This window comes from Nelumbo lutea, chromosome 2 (genome assembly GCF_056320005.1).
Source record: "Nelumbo lutea isolate HS-2025 chromosome 2, American lotus-T2T, whole genome shotgun sequence".
NCBI classification, from domain to species: Eukaryota; Viridiplantae; Streptophyta; class Magnoliopsida; order Proteales; family Nelumbonaceae; genus Nelumbo; species Nelumbo lutea.
In genome coordinates this window covers 111,783,386-111,801,615 of record NC_142685.1, presented here as the reverse complement: position 1 = coordinate 111,801,615, position 18,230 = coordinate 111,783,386, and the positions used below count along the sequence as shown (strand labels likewise).

Sequence of the window (18,230 nt, the reverse complement as noted above, 5' to 3'; positions counted from 1 at the left end):
TTTTTTGAGGTGTAAAGGCAAAACTCCATCGGTGTAAAAGAAGAGTGGTCCAACATGTAAGCACAAAAAATGAACTGGATAAATGCAGCTTTTACACTGGTGTGCGTTTGGAAGAATAGTGTAAAATATATATACGTTTGGATGAACAATGGTGTAAAACTACACCCATGTATTGATGACAAATAAGATTGCCAATCCTATAATAACTAAGAGATGAAGCAACAATGTATATATATATACAACATATTATCTATTGAGATAGGCTTTTGGCGAAGCTCGAGGCAAGGTAGACAAATACACACCTACCCTGTCCTCAGTCACCAAAATTTTTAAGTTTTCCCAAAACCCACTCAACCTAGTCAACGGTAAATAAAACACCCTGACCAAGGCAGGGTGGGTCGGAGCCTAGGGTATGTTAAATGAGACCGGATCTGCTCCTCACAGAAGGTGCCTCACAAGCATATCTTACCATGTGTTGGGAACATCTCCCGTACTTTTAAGTTATTATTCACAGGAGATATTCCTAATGCACGGTGGATGTGCATGTGAGGCGCTCGAGTGTGAGGAGCAGATCCCGTCTCATGTTAAATTGCTATCTCTAACGTTGGCAAACAAAAGTATATCCATCTCACTAGGACTCCGTTTGGGAAGAGTGCAAATAGCTGTTCAATGCATATATGCACTCTAATTCAATTTTGCTAGTGTTTGATAAGAATCCATTTATCCCGTTCTGACAAAAAAATAAAAAATAGTCAAAACCGTTCGAATGATTAATTGCCCGGTTCAACAGTTCGCTGACCAAAATCAACGGTTTTGAGGGAAAATCCAATTTTTAGGGAAAATGGAACTGGTCACCTAACCGGTTCCTGGTTTTTCCAGTCCGACCATCTGATCTAGTCACAAAACTAAATCAATTTTGCATTTTCATGAATCAAGCATATTTGTATTTATACTGATCATTTTTGTATATGTACTTTTCCCAAACAGAGAGTAGATTATTATTATTAGACTCAGCGTGTTATACATGTGGAAATGGAAATGCCCCAACATGTAGATTCACACAAACTGCTTTTTTACTTCCGGCAATGAGCATGCAACAGGGTTGCAACTCACAAGGGAATGGTAGTGCTTTCGTGTCACTTCAATGTTAACCTTTTTTTTTTTTTTTTTTGCAATGGGTGAATGCCACTTAGATTAAAAAAATATATAAAACACTAAATCAGTCGTGAAGCCAGTTATATGAAATTGCGGTAAGTAAAGAAATAACATAACTAAAAAATGTGTGGCAGAAATCCGTATACTGAGATGGATGCATAGAAAAACCATAAGGACATGATTAGAAATAAAGTTATTTGAAGGAGCCTAAATAATAATAACTCGAATGGGTGATAAAAGGAGAGAAAGTAGACCCAGATTGTTTGATCACATGAATAGAAGACCATATGGAAGATCTGTAAGAAGAGGTGATTTGTTATAAGTTGAAGGCGCTAGAACTAAAAGGTAGGGGTAGACAAAAAAGAAATGGGCAGTAGTAACAAATATGATGAATGTCATTAAACAAAATGGAATGGCAAAACAGATTCATGTATCAGACCCCATATAGTTGGGATAAAACTTAGATGATGAAGAGGATGTGATGGTATAATAGATAATAAGTAATAGTAATGATAACCCAAATGGAGGCCAAAAATGAAATCAAGCAAAAATTATCTTCCCAGAGGAAGATCTATAAACACAACTGTGTGCAGAGATATAATATCAGCAAACAGAAAGGCTTTAAAAAATGTACCACTCGCAATTTTCTTTTTTCCTCTAGAAGAAATAAAAAAGAAACAAGACACATTTAGACTTTGGAATGAGAATCAACTGAGGATGAATACATGCTAAAATTGGAATTCTCAAAGACGATTATTATCTAATGAAATACTACAAGTGCTTACTCCATAACCAAAGAAAGGAACAGGGACGGAATTCTAACAACCACCTTGGTTCTTCCCATAGTATATCAGAAGAACGAAAACCTTGTCCCATTACTTGCCGCAAACAAACTGTATTCTTCAACAGTTGTCTCTTTCTTGGTGCAAGTATGATCATCCAGAGCAGGATCTGCTGGTGAATTCGATGAAAAATCCCCAACTGTTCCCTCTTTTAAGGGCCCTGGATTCAAATTATGTCCATTTGCTACTGCCACAGGCCCACCAAAATGGAATAATGAGAAGTTTTTGTTGTCATTGTACAGTTTAGCAGTCCTAGTAAGACCATCTTCTCCACGTGAAGGTGTTGCTGTTGGAGTCTGACCACTTGGTGCTATTTTCTCCAGGGGACATTCAGTTGTCACTGTATCGGCTACACTAATGGCGGCATCCTGTGCCCCACCAAGTTTAGCATTCTTGCTCTGCTCCTTTGAGGTTACGCCATTGACTTTGTTAACAGGCTGATAGACCGGAAGTTGGGCCACATTAAGCAAGGGAGTTCTCAACTGTTGTATACCACTGTATTGCATGCAGAAGTGTGAAGGCTGGTTCGTTGATAGGCCATACCCTAAAGGGCTAGTGAAGATGTAGCCACTGGGTTGGGGAAATGGCATTAGCCCATTTGCAGGAGCTGAAGGCCAAGAAGCTCGATTCTGATGGTAGTAACTCACGGTAGAAGGTGCTGGGAACACAGGCAAATGTATGCTTTGATTATGCATTGGTGGAAGCACATTGTGCTGCTGAGAACCCATATCAATTGTAATTCTACCAGAATCGGGAGGACGGGAACATTTCATTTGTAGGTCCACTGTAAAATTGCTTCTTATGACAGAGTTTGTTAATGGAGACCCAACATCTGTCCTGCTTCTGATAGATTCGCCTCCATTTGTACTCTGTTTGTCATCTACTCCAGCATCCTGGCATTTATGAAAACCATTGTCATCACATGTTGAAGCATCTCTTCCTTCTGATTGTTGGCTAACATCTTCTGAATCTGATGTTGACGATGATTCTACATTTTGTGTACTTGAAGAGGTTATACTGCTATCACCTTCACTAAGGCATGAAGAGCAGTTTTCTGAACTGGAAGTGCTGCTAACTGAGGGATCAGAAGTACCATTTCTAGAAAAAGAAGAAAGTATAGGACATGATTCAACTCCATCAGCAGCAGCATTCTTTGAACAGTAAGGGGCCATTGTTTCCAAACTATATGCACTCTGGCAGCCCTCCTCCACTCTTGGGCTGGAGTTTTTGGATTCCTTCCCATTAGTGTCCTTGTTACCTTGGCATTTATCTGAATCACCAACATCTCCTGAATTTCCAGAATGTTCATAAAGATGCAGCTCATCTGTTGACTTGAGAGTGCTATCAGGTTGTTGCAATCCAGTCTCATCTTGATTGCATTTATCATTTTCACATTCATCGACCTTGATAGTAGATATATTCAGAGTAACACCGGGATCTGAGTTGCTGTGGGAGTACCTTCTCCACACATCCATTGGCTCCCATACTTTCTTGGTATGAAACACATCTCTGCTAGGAATGCTTCCTGAGATAACCTTGCTTTTGGGATTTCCACAACTATCAGACATAGAAGATCCATGATTATACTTGTTACTGCGTGGCCTAGGCAAATCAGATGCAGATTCTGACTTGTTCATGGTTTTGCTCTCCCTACAAGATCTGATAACAGAAACATGAGAGGCATCTTTTGCTCTGTAATCACTATGTTGATTACAGCTGCAGAAATGGAATTCATTTCTATCACGCATTTTGAAACAGTGAAATTTCTCACCAAACCTAGGACTAGAATTTCTTGTGTTTGGTTTAACAGAATTGCTTCTTTGCCTGCCTACTCCATTCATGCACCCGGAAGAAGTTTCTGTATATGTGCCATGACATCTCCGTTCAGATTCATCAAACAGAACCCTATTGTCATAGACAGTTGAGGATCGGCGTCTATCGCACCATTTGGAAGCTGGATCAATTTGAAAATCTTTCCTGAATCTCAGTTTCCGGCGAGAAGATTTTGATTGCTCAATTGCAAACAAGCCATTCCCATCCTTTGGAAAGATCTTCCCTTCAGCAACATTATATGTGTGCCTTACACTATCATTGTTTGGGTCTGGCACATTGGAAATAGTAGATGCATTAGGGAGTTGTTCATCTTGAATATCTGGAAGCCTGCATGTAACATCTCCAGTTTCACTGACTGAATCCACGGAATTGACAGTGTTATTTGGTTTGTCATGAATACTTGGGGGTGAATCGTCCATAGAAGCATCAAGAGTAATTGGGATTTCCTTTGATTCATCACATTTCTTTTCTCTTTCCTTTTCTTTCCCTTTTAATCTCTCTTTCCTTCTGAGCTTTTTCTCTCGTTCTTTTGTCCTTCTCCTCTCCTTTCGCTCTTCTTCCTCACGCTTTTCTTTCTCTTCTTCCTCAAGAAGCTTGATCTGTAGTGTATAAGCAAATGGCATGGAAGTCACTAATATCTCTCATCTCAAAACTAGAAAGAAACTTGATAATTAATTGACAGCATTGAGTACCTGCTTTTCTAAAGTGATAATTTCTTTGCATGCAACATGAACACGTTCTTCCAGCAATTTTAGCGCAAGACAGACAAATATACTATGTGCATTTTGGCGAGCTGTTCCTTCTCTGAAAGCCTTTTCTACCTGGAAAAAGCATATAACTGGCATTAGGTTATGCACACATTTGGAAAAATATGCAGTAAGGTATATGAGATTATGCAGTGTGTGCTAATTATATTTCTTTCTTCTTGATGGAAAAGAGGACAGGCCATGGAGAGCATGCTTCATAGTACAATAACTCACATAAGAATTGTTCCCTCACAACTGTCATACTCTTCATCACAACAAAGACTTATTCTTAATATCTGTTCTAGGCTACATAGATTTTTTTTTTATATAAATAACAAATACTTTTATTAAGAGATATTAATATAGAAAAATACAAAGGGAGGGGTAAAAACTCTTAACCCTCCCAAGAGAACATTTCAGATTACAATGTTGCCCAGAACAAATTATCTCCTTCCCACCCCTTGTTTAGCTAATGCATCTGCCAAGGAATTGGCGCACCTCTTAGTCCACTGAAATTTGACTTCCATATTTTGTATGAGATATCTAATTTTCTTCTTTACATTCAGAAACTTCAACAAGCTAGAATCATCTTTCATTAACCAGTTGATAGTCAATTTAGAATCACCCTCCACTATCAGGTTTCTAATATTTAATTCTCGAGCTCTTTTTAATCCTTCCATAACAGCCAATATTTCAGCTCTAAGAGAGTTCCCCCAGTCAATAAGACCCGAATACAGTGCGATAATTTGACCTCCATCATCCCTGAAAGCTCCCCTATACCCGACAGAACTGGATTTCCTTTGCTGCTTCCATCAAAGTTTAATTTAGTGAACCCTGAAGCTGGAAGGGACCAAACTGGGTGAAATACATTCTTCCTTGGAACTGACCAAGCCATTTCTTTCCACTTCCTGATGATATCTCCTTCTGAATAGTTTTCAAAAATGTGCCCTTAGCCCACTGAATCACCCTTATGGACCTTTATGGAAATTAGATCAGTAATTACACCTTTATTTCTTTCTTTCCCATGAAAGGTCCGTTGGTTCCTTTCCTCCCAAACTGTCCAACATACAGCTGCTCTTACACATCTCCATAGAATTTTCCCTCTCTTCTTCAGCCCCCTAACAGTAGTAGAATGGAATAGGCTACAGAGAATTTATTAACCAGTTCCAGTTGAATAGTACAACATATATTGTCTAAAGTTGAGTTTATATGACAAGACAACATTAGAAAATGAAGCTCACAGCTGGCTGTTATTATGGCTGAAAATGTGATCCTAAGGAATATGGACATTAATTCATCAATGAAGGTGCAGTACCATGAACAAAAATGAGCATTTTCTCTTGTCCAGGAGATTCTTCACCACAGAAAACTTGGAATGCAAGGTATTAATTAATATTATCTACTAACGCTGTAAAAGCATTCCAAAAAGTTACCTATACTTGCAAAAGAATGCCCCGACAGACCAATAAAAAGCCAAACATTTACTAGTAGAGAATATGCTGAAAGTAGCATTAGATTTAGTTAGAAGTATACAATGCTAATTAAATGCAACTTGGAACTTTGGTGACTTCTCCTACTCTCACCTTGTTACATGGAAACCCCATCTAATAGCATGCATATGTATACATTTTTCTATCGGTAACATGCATATGTCTATTGGCATCAAAGTTTCCCCCTTCTTTCTCGGTTTCTCTAATTTATTTATTTATTCCTTTGATGGATTCCAGCTATAATCAATTCCCCATTAGATGAATAGGCCTAACTAAAATGAAAATACATGAGACACTACTGATTTTCTAAGTTCATAATGGTATTAACTCTTTCCCGCAATCTGAAAAACATAATGAACAGGCATAACAAATTGCATCACAGCAATGCAAGACTTCACACTGGATGACAATGGGCAGTAAAGACCTCAATTACATGGTGTGGGAGAAACTCTAGAATATTGAAAAACAAGGAATTGAGTTTGATATCATCATTGATCTAATCCTAGTAGGAGTGGCCCAATGCATGTTGAAAAGGGAGGAACTTAGAGAGATTTTCAATGATTCTATGCCCGGGGGTTGAGCTAACTGTGACAGCAGGTAGCTCAAATATTATTGCCATATGCAATGCGACAAATAAAATGAACTTTGATGGCTGTTGCCTGCCATCTTGGTAAGCCAGGCCCATCAGTCGTTGTAGGAGTGTTCAGAAATTAGGATAGTAGGGTTTTGGCTCTGCTAATGAAGGGATCTCCATGAAGGCAGAGCCCTTTGCATTGATTCAAACATCAAAGTTGGCCTTCGTAGCAGCATGGGTTGATTTGATGATTGTCAGGTTTAATATGGTCCTTGACCTAAGGCACTTGACTGGAGCAGCAAGAACATTAGTATCTAATATAAACTGCTTGTTCTCCTAGGTTTTCCAATAAACTCGCTGATTCCTTAGGCCGGGCAGGGCTGATTAAAAAAATAGTTGGGGGTAGGAGTGGAGGGTGGGGGCACCATGCCCCGGGTTGTAAAAAAAATGATTTTATTTTAGAAGTATTTGTATGCCAGCCTCTGGCCATTTCTGTGATGTGTTTCCTTCATTCCAAAACCAATGGAATGCTGGATTTTTCTATTTGTACTAAAAAAAATGATTGTAGTTATTGACAAAAAAAGGGCCTCAATCGCGTATTTCATCCTATTCTGTATTAAGAACACTACAATATGGAGTAACTTGAAGATTTCCCACTTTCCTTTATAGACAAGGCCTAGATTTTCATTATTTGACCAAAATGTAAGCCTTGTTTAACTCCCTTCATGATGTAGATTCTAACTTCAACATTCAACCTTCTTTTTCTTAACCAATTTACGACAAGTACTTGAAACAAAGACATTTCAACTAGATATTTCAATCTTTAACATGGACTCATAACAAGGTTGACATGAAAATCTTCTCCAATGAGTACCTCAAAAGAATCCAGAGGATGGCTAAACCTAAGATCTATGGATGGCAATCTCACTATTGCCATCTGAGTGTCAATCTTTCCAGGTTGGAAAGTTGTCCAAACTATATGGGGTCGGCTATATGAATCCTGTTCTGCCATTCCATTCTGTTCAGTGACATATCCATCATTAATTTATGGGTACACAAATGATTTCATATTAAATCCACCCAAGTCATTGTTGGTTTGCCCCTAACTCTTCTAGCTCCATCTCGTAACATATCACTTTCTCTAATAGGTGCTATAGATGGTCTTCTATGCATGTGAGCAACCATCATATATGTAACCCAGGATACCATAGATTACACGATTGCCCAAAATAAAGTGCGTCTATCAACACCTTCCTTTGCTAACATAACCGCGGATCCGCCAACCCATTTGCCTCCCTTTGTATCCATCCAAAACTAGAATTATATTTTTTGCAAGTAGGTCAATTTGTCTGAAGATAAATCTGAGTTTCCAAGGTGCTGAGTCAATTTGCTTTGCCCATGTTATGACCAGTAGTGAATCCCCTTCAATTTCCAGCTCTCTTGATCCTAACTACTCGACAACTTTCGATCCTTGAAAGAGAGCCTGAAATTTAGCCTGAATTGAGTCACCAAACCTGATTGGTTCTGAAAACAGTGCCACTTCTACTCCCTTATGATTGGGAAAAACTCCCCCTCTTCCTGTTCTCCCCAAATTACCAAAGGAGTTGCTGTCAAAGTTTAGCTTTAACTTATTTAATCCTGGTGGTTTTCACTCCATTCTTATACTTTCTCTATTGGTTTCTAAAAGTGCCACTTCTCTCTGATTCCTTAGTATGTCACCAGTAGAAACACTTCTGAAGAGCTCCATGTGACTAACCATCTCAATCTTCTTTCTCTCATTTTATCACCTATGGAGCTACTCCTAGGTTCCTTCATATGACTTCATTTCTAACCCTGTCCTTTCTACTTTTACTACTCATCCATCTAAGCATTTGCATTTCTGTCATACTCATTTTTTGGACATGTTGTTCCTTAACTGTCCAACACTCCGCTCCATACACCATATTGAACTTACAACTGTTTTATAGAATTTTCCTTTTAAGGTGGTATTCACTTATCACATAAGACTTCAGATGCAACCCTGCATTTTGCACATCCTGCTCTAATTCTATGGGTGACATCCTCTTCAATCCCTTCATCGTTGTGAATTACTGAACCAAGGTAAAGAAAGAGGTCACGTGGAGTCATCTCTTGGACTTCAATCCTAAGTGTACCCTGGTTTGCACTCCTGTTCTTATTAAATTTAAATTGTATATATCTATTTATTTTAAAACCTCCTGTTTCTAAATATCTAATGCAGTTGTTATAAACCAAAATTTGCATTTAATCCTTCACTAGTTTGATCAATTAATATTATGTCATCACCAAACATTGGAGCAACTGGTGGAGCACATTCATTGGATGCTAATGAAATGATCCGGACAAAGAAGCCCAATCCCACCTATGCTCAGGGTCTATTTTCTACCTTCATCTAGAGCCAGATTACTATTTAAGTACTTAGGTTTATTGTGGAGGGTTTCATCTTGGCTCAAAATGCTAATTCCTGAACTTGCAAGATGTGAATGGGTGAGATGAAGATCGGATGGCAAGGGGATAGTGCTTTTCATGGTGAACATTGCATTTAGTTGAACTATGTATTTGATTAACATTTCACTGGAATTTCTGCCATATGTATCTTTAGTTCCAATGGAGTTTTGGGAGATGATGATGCCCAAGGATCTGATGGTAGAAGCTTATGGCAGTATATTTGGAGGGCCTTTTTTTTCCAATATTGAAAAGGCTTTGTTGGACTGATGGAGCACATGCATTGGGTGCTAACAAAATGATCCAGACAGAAAAGATCAATCTCCACCTATTGTCTACCTTTTCCTATGGAGCCAGACTATAATTGATGTTATTACTGTGGGGAGTATCATCATGGCTCAAAATGTGAATTCCTGAACTTGTGACATGCAAAAGGGTGAGGATAAAGATCAGATGGCAAGGGTTAATACCTTTAATGGTGAACATTGCAGTAAGTGACACTCTGCATTCGATCAACATTTGGCATATGGTACATAATTCATTCCTTTATTATAATTAATAAAGGCCTACACTTACTCATAAAAAACATTTGGCTGGAGTGTCTATCATATGTATCTTCAGTTCTATTGGAGTTTGGGGTTGAGGAGATGTCAGATCTGATGGTGGAAACTTATGACAGTATAGCATCAGATATCATAGTACAATTCCTTGAGGGCATATTTTTGCTAAGAAAATCATCATAGGTAGTTGGAGCCAGAGAAGGGAACAATTACCCAGGTAAGGGGAAGAACAGTTGCCCCCATATGGTGGAACATGCGAAATGAGGCAAAAGGCTGAGATCAAGGTCAGGGAAGATGCCAGAAGCTAAATCATGACATTTAACACGGGCAAATTGGTGTGATGAACTTGCCTTGGGAGGCTTTTTTTCTTTCTTTTTTTTTTTTTTTAATTTCAAATTTTAATGGACCAGGATAAGTTGTTCAACCTTCAGAGAGAAAATAAAGCTAGTGATCTTGGATCGTGCAGGGTGAATTGGATGGCAAAGGAATGACATGTGGCTTCCAACGTAACCAGGTCATCCAAACCATTGGATACATGGTTTAACAGCCAATAGAAGAAGGGTTTCAGCAAGAAAGGGGTGGGAAAATAGGTAGGTCCAAGTAAAAACCTAGGTGCTCTTGTTATTTTCCAAGTTCATAACTCACACTGATCCAGTCCTAAGAACCCAATTGAACCAGGGTTGCAATCTGATCCAATTCACTAGTTACAATGGGTCTTCACCAAGTTTATTTATATGCACCAGTCATAGATGAATTGACTGAAAATATGCAAGAGGAGGTCCTATGCTGCCCAATGTTTGGTGATGACATAATATTAATTGATCAAACTAGTGAAGGATTAAATGCAAAATTTGGTTTATAACAACTGCATTAGATATTTAGAAACAGGAGGTTTAGAAAATAGACCCTGAGCATAGGTGGGATTGGGCTTCTTTGGGCTCCTTTGCAAATCACAGGTTGAACAGGAACAGGTGATGAATTCATTTTTCACCATCACCCCACAGCTGCTCCACATTCCTTGATTGCCCATTGTTCCACCATTTATGAGTTGGGTTGCCTTCAAAGTGGCCAATGATACAGACTTGAAACTCCTTCCAAGCCATAACCTTGATATCCTCTATGACTATGAAAAAAGTTTTTCCTATCTTTAAAAGTACCCTCCCTCTTTTCCATAAGCCAGACTGAATTCTGGCTGCCTCCTTATACAAGGTCCCATTTCTAGCCATTTCCTTGTGCCCAGTTTCCTGTACCTGGCTTCTGAACTCCAGCAGGATTAAACTACTACGCTTTACCATTCAGTTAGAGTAGTTCTTGCAGTAAAACATCAGAAGACATTCTAAAAAACTTGCTAAATACTAGATAAGAACTGAGGAAATTGAATTTTGAAAAAAAAAATCATGTATTGGTTGGAGTCAAGTACAAAATTGAATAAGTTAAGTGTCATGCCTAGTTTAGAAATCTTACTCTTAGGTTTAGTCTAATTACCCCAAAGGTCTATATATATACAAAATTTTGGATGGAAAGGAATGACCTATAATCAGAAATCAGTAACCTAGAAACTTCACAAACTTGACTTGATATATCCCCATGGTGGTTCCTGATCCCCTCTAGAGCTTCTGCATCACAACTAATCTTTTGGAGGATCATGCTCAACGGGAGAAAGAAAAAAAAAATAGTTTCCCCAGTAATGATTCTCTCTAAAGTTGCATCCGTACAACAGAACCAGTAATAATTTTTATTTGATTGGAAATTTTAACCACTTCAATGCAATCTTAGTTTCAATTTTCAAATCCTTTTGCATTATCTCCCACAAGCCCATTCAAAAGCTTGCTTTATGATCTCCCTAGAAAACAAAGACCAGAACCCATTATCAACTGAGAATATTGTGTCATGACCTTGTAATGCAAGTTATAGAGATGTTTTCTGATTCACATTCATGTTCTGCCTGATTTTATGATAGATGGGGCCATATTTCTAAGCATTTCATATTTTCAGTGTAAAGAGTTATATAAAAATCATATAAATTTCTTCTTAGACAGGAAACAGATCAATTACGCCCAAATATGGCAATAACCAGCTGACTGGAACATACCTGTTCCTTGAAAATAACAGTAGCAGCATCTAGAAGAAATTCTCGAGCAAGTTCAGGACTCTTCGCATGCTTTTGGGGACGTGAGCCTTCTCCATCCACCTCATTTCCATCCTTGTCCATGGAATCATCATCCTGCAAGTGCATACGGCCACAAAGCACCAAAGGAAGCATCTTACATATTTTGCTGAAGGAATGCAGTACAAACAATTGAACTGCCAGTAAAAATAATAGTAAACAGGTTTAAGTTCTTCACTACCTCTTCTTCCTCTGTTTCTTCAGCATGCTCAAAAAACCTTCTGATACTTTCCCCTTTTGTTATTGTAACAAGTCCATCTCCAACGACAAGCCTCTGATGGACACATGGCTTACCCTTCAACGCATGGGCTTTAACAGAAAGTTCAGTGCAACGACCATCTAGCTTCCAAGCCCTTAATGTTATAAAGCATGCACTCAAACCACCAAGGTCAAGGCCATTTGCTTGGACACTTCCATTCATGCCAACATCCTCAAACTCTAGAATGTCAGATTTTCCTTCTCCTGTTCCAAGAGCCCATTCAAAGTGATGGTATGTTCCAACATTTTCTGTGAAGGACAGGTGCCAATCAGCATGGACTGAATCATCAGATACCTGGAAAGAGTAGAGCATGATTTCAGGTCTTAGAACAAAAATAGAAGTCTTGACATATTCTTTCATAGAAAAATCATCATCCCCTTACTTAGCTCAAGCAGTCATGTTTTTTTGGCCACTCACACATTCTAACTTTATGATTATATACTATAGACAATTTAGAAAAACAAATGTCACTTGATGTAGACCCAAGGAATGAGGTTGTGGAAGGAATAACTACTAAGGTTATCCATTGGTTGAAATCCTGTGATCTTTTTAAGGATTTCTCAGTTGAAGACATTTATAGAAGTTGGGGTATTGTGGCATCTACTACTACTACTTCCAAAGCTATGATACAGAAAGTTTGGTCCCCACTGGCACAACAAAGGGTGAAACTGAACTTTGATGGAAGCTCTATAGGTAATCCAGGCCCATTTGGTATAGGAGGTGTTTTCAGAGATAATGAAGGCAAGATAATGGTTTTGTTTTCAGGTCCAATAGGAGTTGGAGATTCCTTAAGAGCGGAAATCTTGGCACTACATCAAGGTGTAAAACTGGCCAAACAGTTGGGGTTACAGCAGATTGAGATAGAGGGAGACTCCAAGTTGGTAATTGGGTGGATGCAATCAGGGAAGCTGGGAATTTGGCAATATAGACAGCTGATAAGGGAAATTCTTAGCATAACAAGGGAGGTGGGTGTTTGGTTCAAGTGGGTAAGGAGATCAGCAAATGGTTTTGCTGACGCCCTAGAAAAACAAGGGACTGCAAGGGAGAGTCTTTTTTGGGCAGTGCTGTAATGTTTGATGTTTATTGGATCAACCTTTTATAATAAGGGTTGAATTCTGTATTTCAGGTTAATTTATCTCTAATGAAAGTTATTGTTTCTGATAAGAAAAAAAACAAATGTCACCTGAATATGCCAAGCCACATCATGACAACAAACCACAAAGGGACAATGTAGATAGATGAAGTATGTCTAACAAAAATAGAGGAAAATGCACCTCATATTGGAAAGCTGTATCTGCAACACAAAACCAACTGGTGCAGCGAGGTTCCCTCCTCATGCGCTTCAGCTCCTTCAGCTCTTTGAATTCGCGAATAACATTCCTTCTGCAATCTCTGCAAAACCTCTTGCTATCAAACCTGTGGCATGAACCTCTTGCTATCAAACCTCTTGCTATCATTCCTTCTTAAAACTGTTTTTTTTTTTTTTTCTTTTTTGGGAAAAAGAAGTTTATAAGACTGTTAAAAGTGATAACATGATATAATGCATTACATGAACATCAGTTGGTCTTGCAGTGCAATAGCTAAGGACATACATTGCAAATATTTAACTGATCACTAGAAGAACTCACAAGTTGGTTATTAGCAGCACTGTGTAGACAAAGGTTTGTTTTTAGTTATCTTCATACTGGAAAAAAGATAAGTTTCCATTAATCTTTGCTCCATTTAGACAAATTTTTAAAAACTTCACATTTACATAACTTCTCTTAGGAAGGTCCACAAAATACTCTGTAGTACGTATCACTGTCTAAGTCATGCCTAACATGTTGGCCATTAACTCAAGAGAACCTTCTAGAAGTGACTTGACAAATCATTTCTGCTTCTCCTAAAGATTCTAGAAAACAAAATTACATAGGAATGGAGAAGGTTGAGATGGATTTAAATACAGTACCATATTAAAGTGCCTTATTCTTTTTTCCTTATAATAAAAAGAACAGAAATATCTTTTGGATCAATAACAGCATTTTATAAGTAGAAGAAGAAAAATATAAAATCCCATAAATATGTAGTACAAATAACAAATAACTATATTGTCCATAAGATACAAACAACACAAGCTAAATCAACCAAATACCAAATGAAAAGGAAAAAACTTCATAAATTCATAATTTGCTTCTCAACTCGTACATTTTCCAACAAAGTGAACATTGTTCCATTGAGAACAAGTCCTCCACATAAACTACTAACTGTTGGCTATAACAATTTTCCTGATGCTGGGTATTCACAATTCATATGAACCACCATATATGCTCAATGTCCTCCAGGTTTCGCTTTTCCAGGCTCATTATCAAAATATTCATTCATAATAATACAGAAGAATTTTCGAGTTGTCTCTAAACATTTTCCAATGCAAATACTGAAAATGGTTAGTCTTTCAAGCTATTTATTCTCACTTTCCTATTGCTGTCACCCTTGGGCCATCAGCATTAGAGCCTCAAAGGCTCAAACTATCAAGTACTTTCTTGTGCCAACTACTTGTAATGGTTCTGAAAACTAGATGGTAAGCACTAGAAATTTACAGATCAAAACATACCTATACATGAGCCTCTCAATAAAATCCTCTTCTTTCATTTGTAGAAGAGATTGACGAGTCTCATCTCCAAGTGCTGACCAGAAATCTACCAGCGTGTCACAAGAAAGTCTGGCTGTATGCAAAGCACATGTTTCTCTAGTTCCATGCCCCCTGCCATAATTAGCAACCCCTTGGCTTATCCACCCCCTACCTCCCCCACCACAGGCATCAGGGTAAAGCAATTCCCGCTCCCGTTCTCTGGCACGTGCACTATCAAAAACCTGAAACAATTGATAAAATGTCAAAACTACATAAAAGAGCAAGTCTGGGGAGAAAACTGGGATCTTATCAGATTATGAGGAATCATTAGACTGACATTTTGAAGTGGCTTGAGTGATTTTGCCTCTATAAAGCAGTCCAAAAGTGTTAGCATTCCATCCCGAGTTGCAGCCAAACCTCCCCAAGGATGAACTGAAGGATCTTGGAAGTCATCATGACAGCTCAAAGGCGAAATATTCAATCCACTATCATTCTGAATTTTCAAAGTTCCTGCTCTGCTGCTGGGAAGGTGTCCGTCTGCACCTTCCTGCTGCAAAGACTTCCCATACATGACAATCTGCGAAAAACTTTCCAGCAGCAAACCATTGCATCTAGAGCAGTAAAGGTTCTTACGAGCTTGTTCAAAGAGTGTCTGTTTATCAATCCTCAGGAGTTCCTGCCTAGCGTGAGGGGGCAGCTCACTCCAGAACTACACCACAAGCAGAGAACAAAGTGTTAGTGCATAGTCCACTTCAGAACTACATCATCTCTTCCACCAGCTATCCATTAAATAAAGTCACGAACAAAAGGGCAGCTTATCTAATCAACCCTGCATTAGCTCTAAAACTAATCATCGCAGATTCTCCACTTCGAATCCAAACTGTAGTAGTATATTTGAGACATCAATATAAGCAGAATCAAAACAAAGAATTAATTGATAATGGCCAAGGCATTCGAGGACAGTAATGCTGTTATCCCGCCACATCCGTTATAAATCACTACAATGCGGCCGGGAAGTGCATAAGATTATAAAAAGTACATATTACTGCAACGGATTCGGAGAATCAAATACAGAAAAAACAAATTAACTGCACTCGTCATTAGACCTAGCACTCTGAGAACACTCTCAACCTATCATTTGAAGTTCGGTATCCAATCGAAGCCCTGGTTGTTCCACCTTGTTTCGTACAGAAACCAATAGATTACTATAATTTACTAGGATTCAAGTTAAAACAACTACTGAGAATTAAAAAAAAAAAGGGTGCAAAATCTAAGACCTTCTGAAGCTGATCGAAGGTTACGTCGTCGCGATGCTTCGACCAGATTCCGTTCTTCGATATCGATCCGGTGGAGCACGACGACGACGAATACAACGAAGACGAAGCATTGCTGAATTGAGCATTTCTCTGCGCTAGTCCGGGCATCTTCAGGCTCTGGAAGATCTAGTTCTCGATCCTCCCATGCTTCTTTCAGCTCCACCGGGTTCACCGCCCGATACAGATCGAAAACCAATCGATGGACCAACAGGCCATGCGGATACAATGCAACAATGCGCGATTCAACGCGCGAACGCCGATAGAACGTTGGGAGATCGGAATCCAATTATTCCAGATTGAAACGAATCGATCCTGAGCTGAATCCGATTGCTTTGTGATCAAAATCCAGCGAGTTTGTCAGATCGGAGTCCCGGGCGATCAAGAAGAAATGAAATTTAGGGGAAATATTGAAGGAAAAAAGGGAGGCGACAGAGGCGTCTTTTTGTTGATGAGATTTGGTGCTTTGTGTATTTGTATCATACCGGGGGAGAGGGATGGAGAGAGAGAGACTCTTATCGTGGTTAAAAGCTAAAGAGAGAGAGAGAGAGAGAGCAGGAGACGGTCGTTTTATTAAACTTGTGTAATTCTTATATATCACAGGGTCAAAAAAGATAATACGCACGAAGGCACAATATATACGGTTATCATTAGGTATGATTGTGAATGGAAGAAGAACGAGGAACAAAGCCCCCCGAATAGATTAGTATTTCTCAGGCTGTGTTACGATAAAACCACTAGCGAGTAGTGATTTTTTCAGTTTCAAAATAAGATGGAGAGACTTCAGTCTAACGTGCGCGCGCGGGCAACAAAGCCGGTGGTTACCCACTTCAGTTTCAATATCACTAGGCTGCGCCCAAAGTAAATCTTCTTCTATGCTACATATGACGCCGTGTCGGTGTGTTTTTCGCGACGCGCTCGTGTACCGTCTCTCTGACACGCGTATGTTGTTTTTCTGTCAAGCATAGCCATCATCAGAGCCACTAAAACAGTGGGCCCGTCATATTACATGTACATGATAGATTGGGTGATGAGTAATCTTTAATGGGCCCCATCTTGAGATAACGAGATGGATTCGACGCATATTTGATAACGTCATGATAGCACAGAGCAATGGATTAGATCCTTGTGGTACGTTGATAATACCATATAACCATAGTACCAGTAATATGGAAGCGACCTTTTACCACTGTCTGGAGAAAACGAGAAGAAACGACCCAATAGACGAAAACGACGCGATAATTTGCGGTTTGAGAAACAGGTTTCCGAGTTGAAATCGAATCGAAGCCCGTAAATAGAAAATTGACAATAAAAATAACTAAATAAATAAATAAGAACAAAAACAGCTCGGACGGAATTGAAGAATGAAGACGGTGGACGAGAAAGTGTCTTTATTCTGAGTCATACTGTTGTCATTTTGTCGAAAGATGAGTTTTGTTACTATAAATTTGGTTCAATCACTGGCATTCGCACGTAAGGCTGTTTCTTTACTTTCTAAATTCTAACATCTGTGTGGGGTCCCACTCAATCTTGAACTTGTACGAGGGCGATTTGGCCTCTGATGCCAATCCCACGGTTAAGGAGTAACCACAGCGCAGACCTGACTATACGCTACACGAAGCAGCGGTGAACGGGCCGCGAGTGAAGAAACTTGAATGACAATTTTACCCTCTACGAGTAGTAAAGTGGAGCACGGCGTCAGGCGCTGCCAATGTTTCTCTCGTGAAACTGGCTTCCGGTGACCAGCGAGATGTAATCTTCAACCTTTAATTGGTCAGAAATCCAAAACCCACTTAAGGCGTGGATAATGCCAAGAGGACTACGTGGCAAAATGTCTAAGGCCTGTTTGGCTCACGGGAATAGGGTCTGGAATTGGAACTGAAACGGGCCATTCCCATTCCAACTGTCTTGGTTGGGTGGAATCGAAATTCTATTTCCATTCCTGGTACTTTAGGGAATGGTCATTTCCTCCCCTTTCCTTGAAAAGGAGAATCCAGTCCAGTTTATTCTAATTTTGATTTCAATTCCCATTTCCCCTCTAAGCTAAACAGGTGGGAGGAATATATCATTCTAATTCCAATTCCAAATTCTGATTCTGAACTGCAAATCAAACAGACCTTTAATGTGTGTAAGAGAGAGAGTATGGTGAGTTAGGTCATCCCACTGATTGCACCAACCCTTTGTTTAGCTCTTTGTTTGGCAATTCAAGTTAATAGATTA

General features: G+C 39.1%; 1 protein-coding gene across 1 annotated transcript; it reads right to left on the bottom strand.

The window, feature by feature from the left end:
- Positions 1-1,690: 1,690 nt before the first annotated feature.
- On the bottom strand, positions 1,691-16,710 carry LOC148872821 (uncharacterized). Its single transcript, XM_088973646.1, has 8 exons — positions 15,975-16,710; positions 15,035-15,406; positions 14,680-14,939; positions 13,364-13,505; positions 12,012-12,383; positions 11,756-11,887; positions 4,523-4,651; positions 1,691-4,429 (listed from the first exon to the last, which is right to left on the bottom strand). The coding sequence occupies exons 1-8, from the start codon at positions 16,119-16,121 to the stop codon at positions 2,006-2,008; spliced, it is 3,978 nt and encodes a 1,325-aa protein (XP_088829772.1). The 5' UTR covers positions 16,122-16,710; the 3' UTR covers positions 1,691-2,005.
- Positions 16,711-18,230: the final 1,520 nt, after the last annotated feature.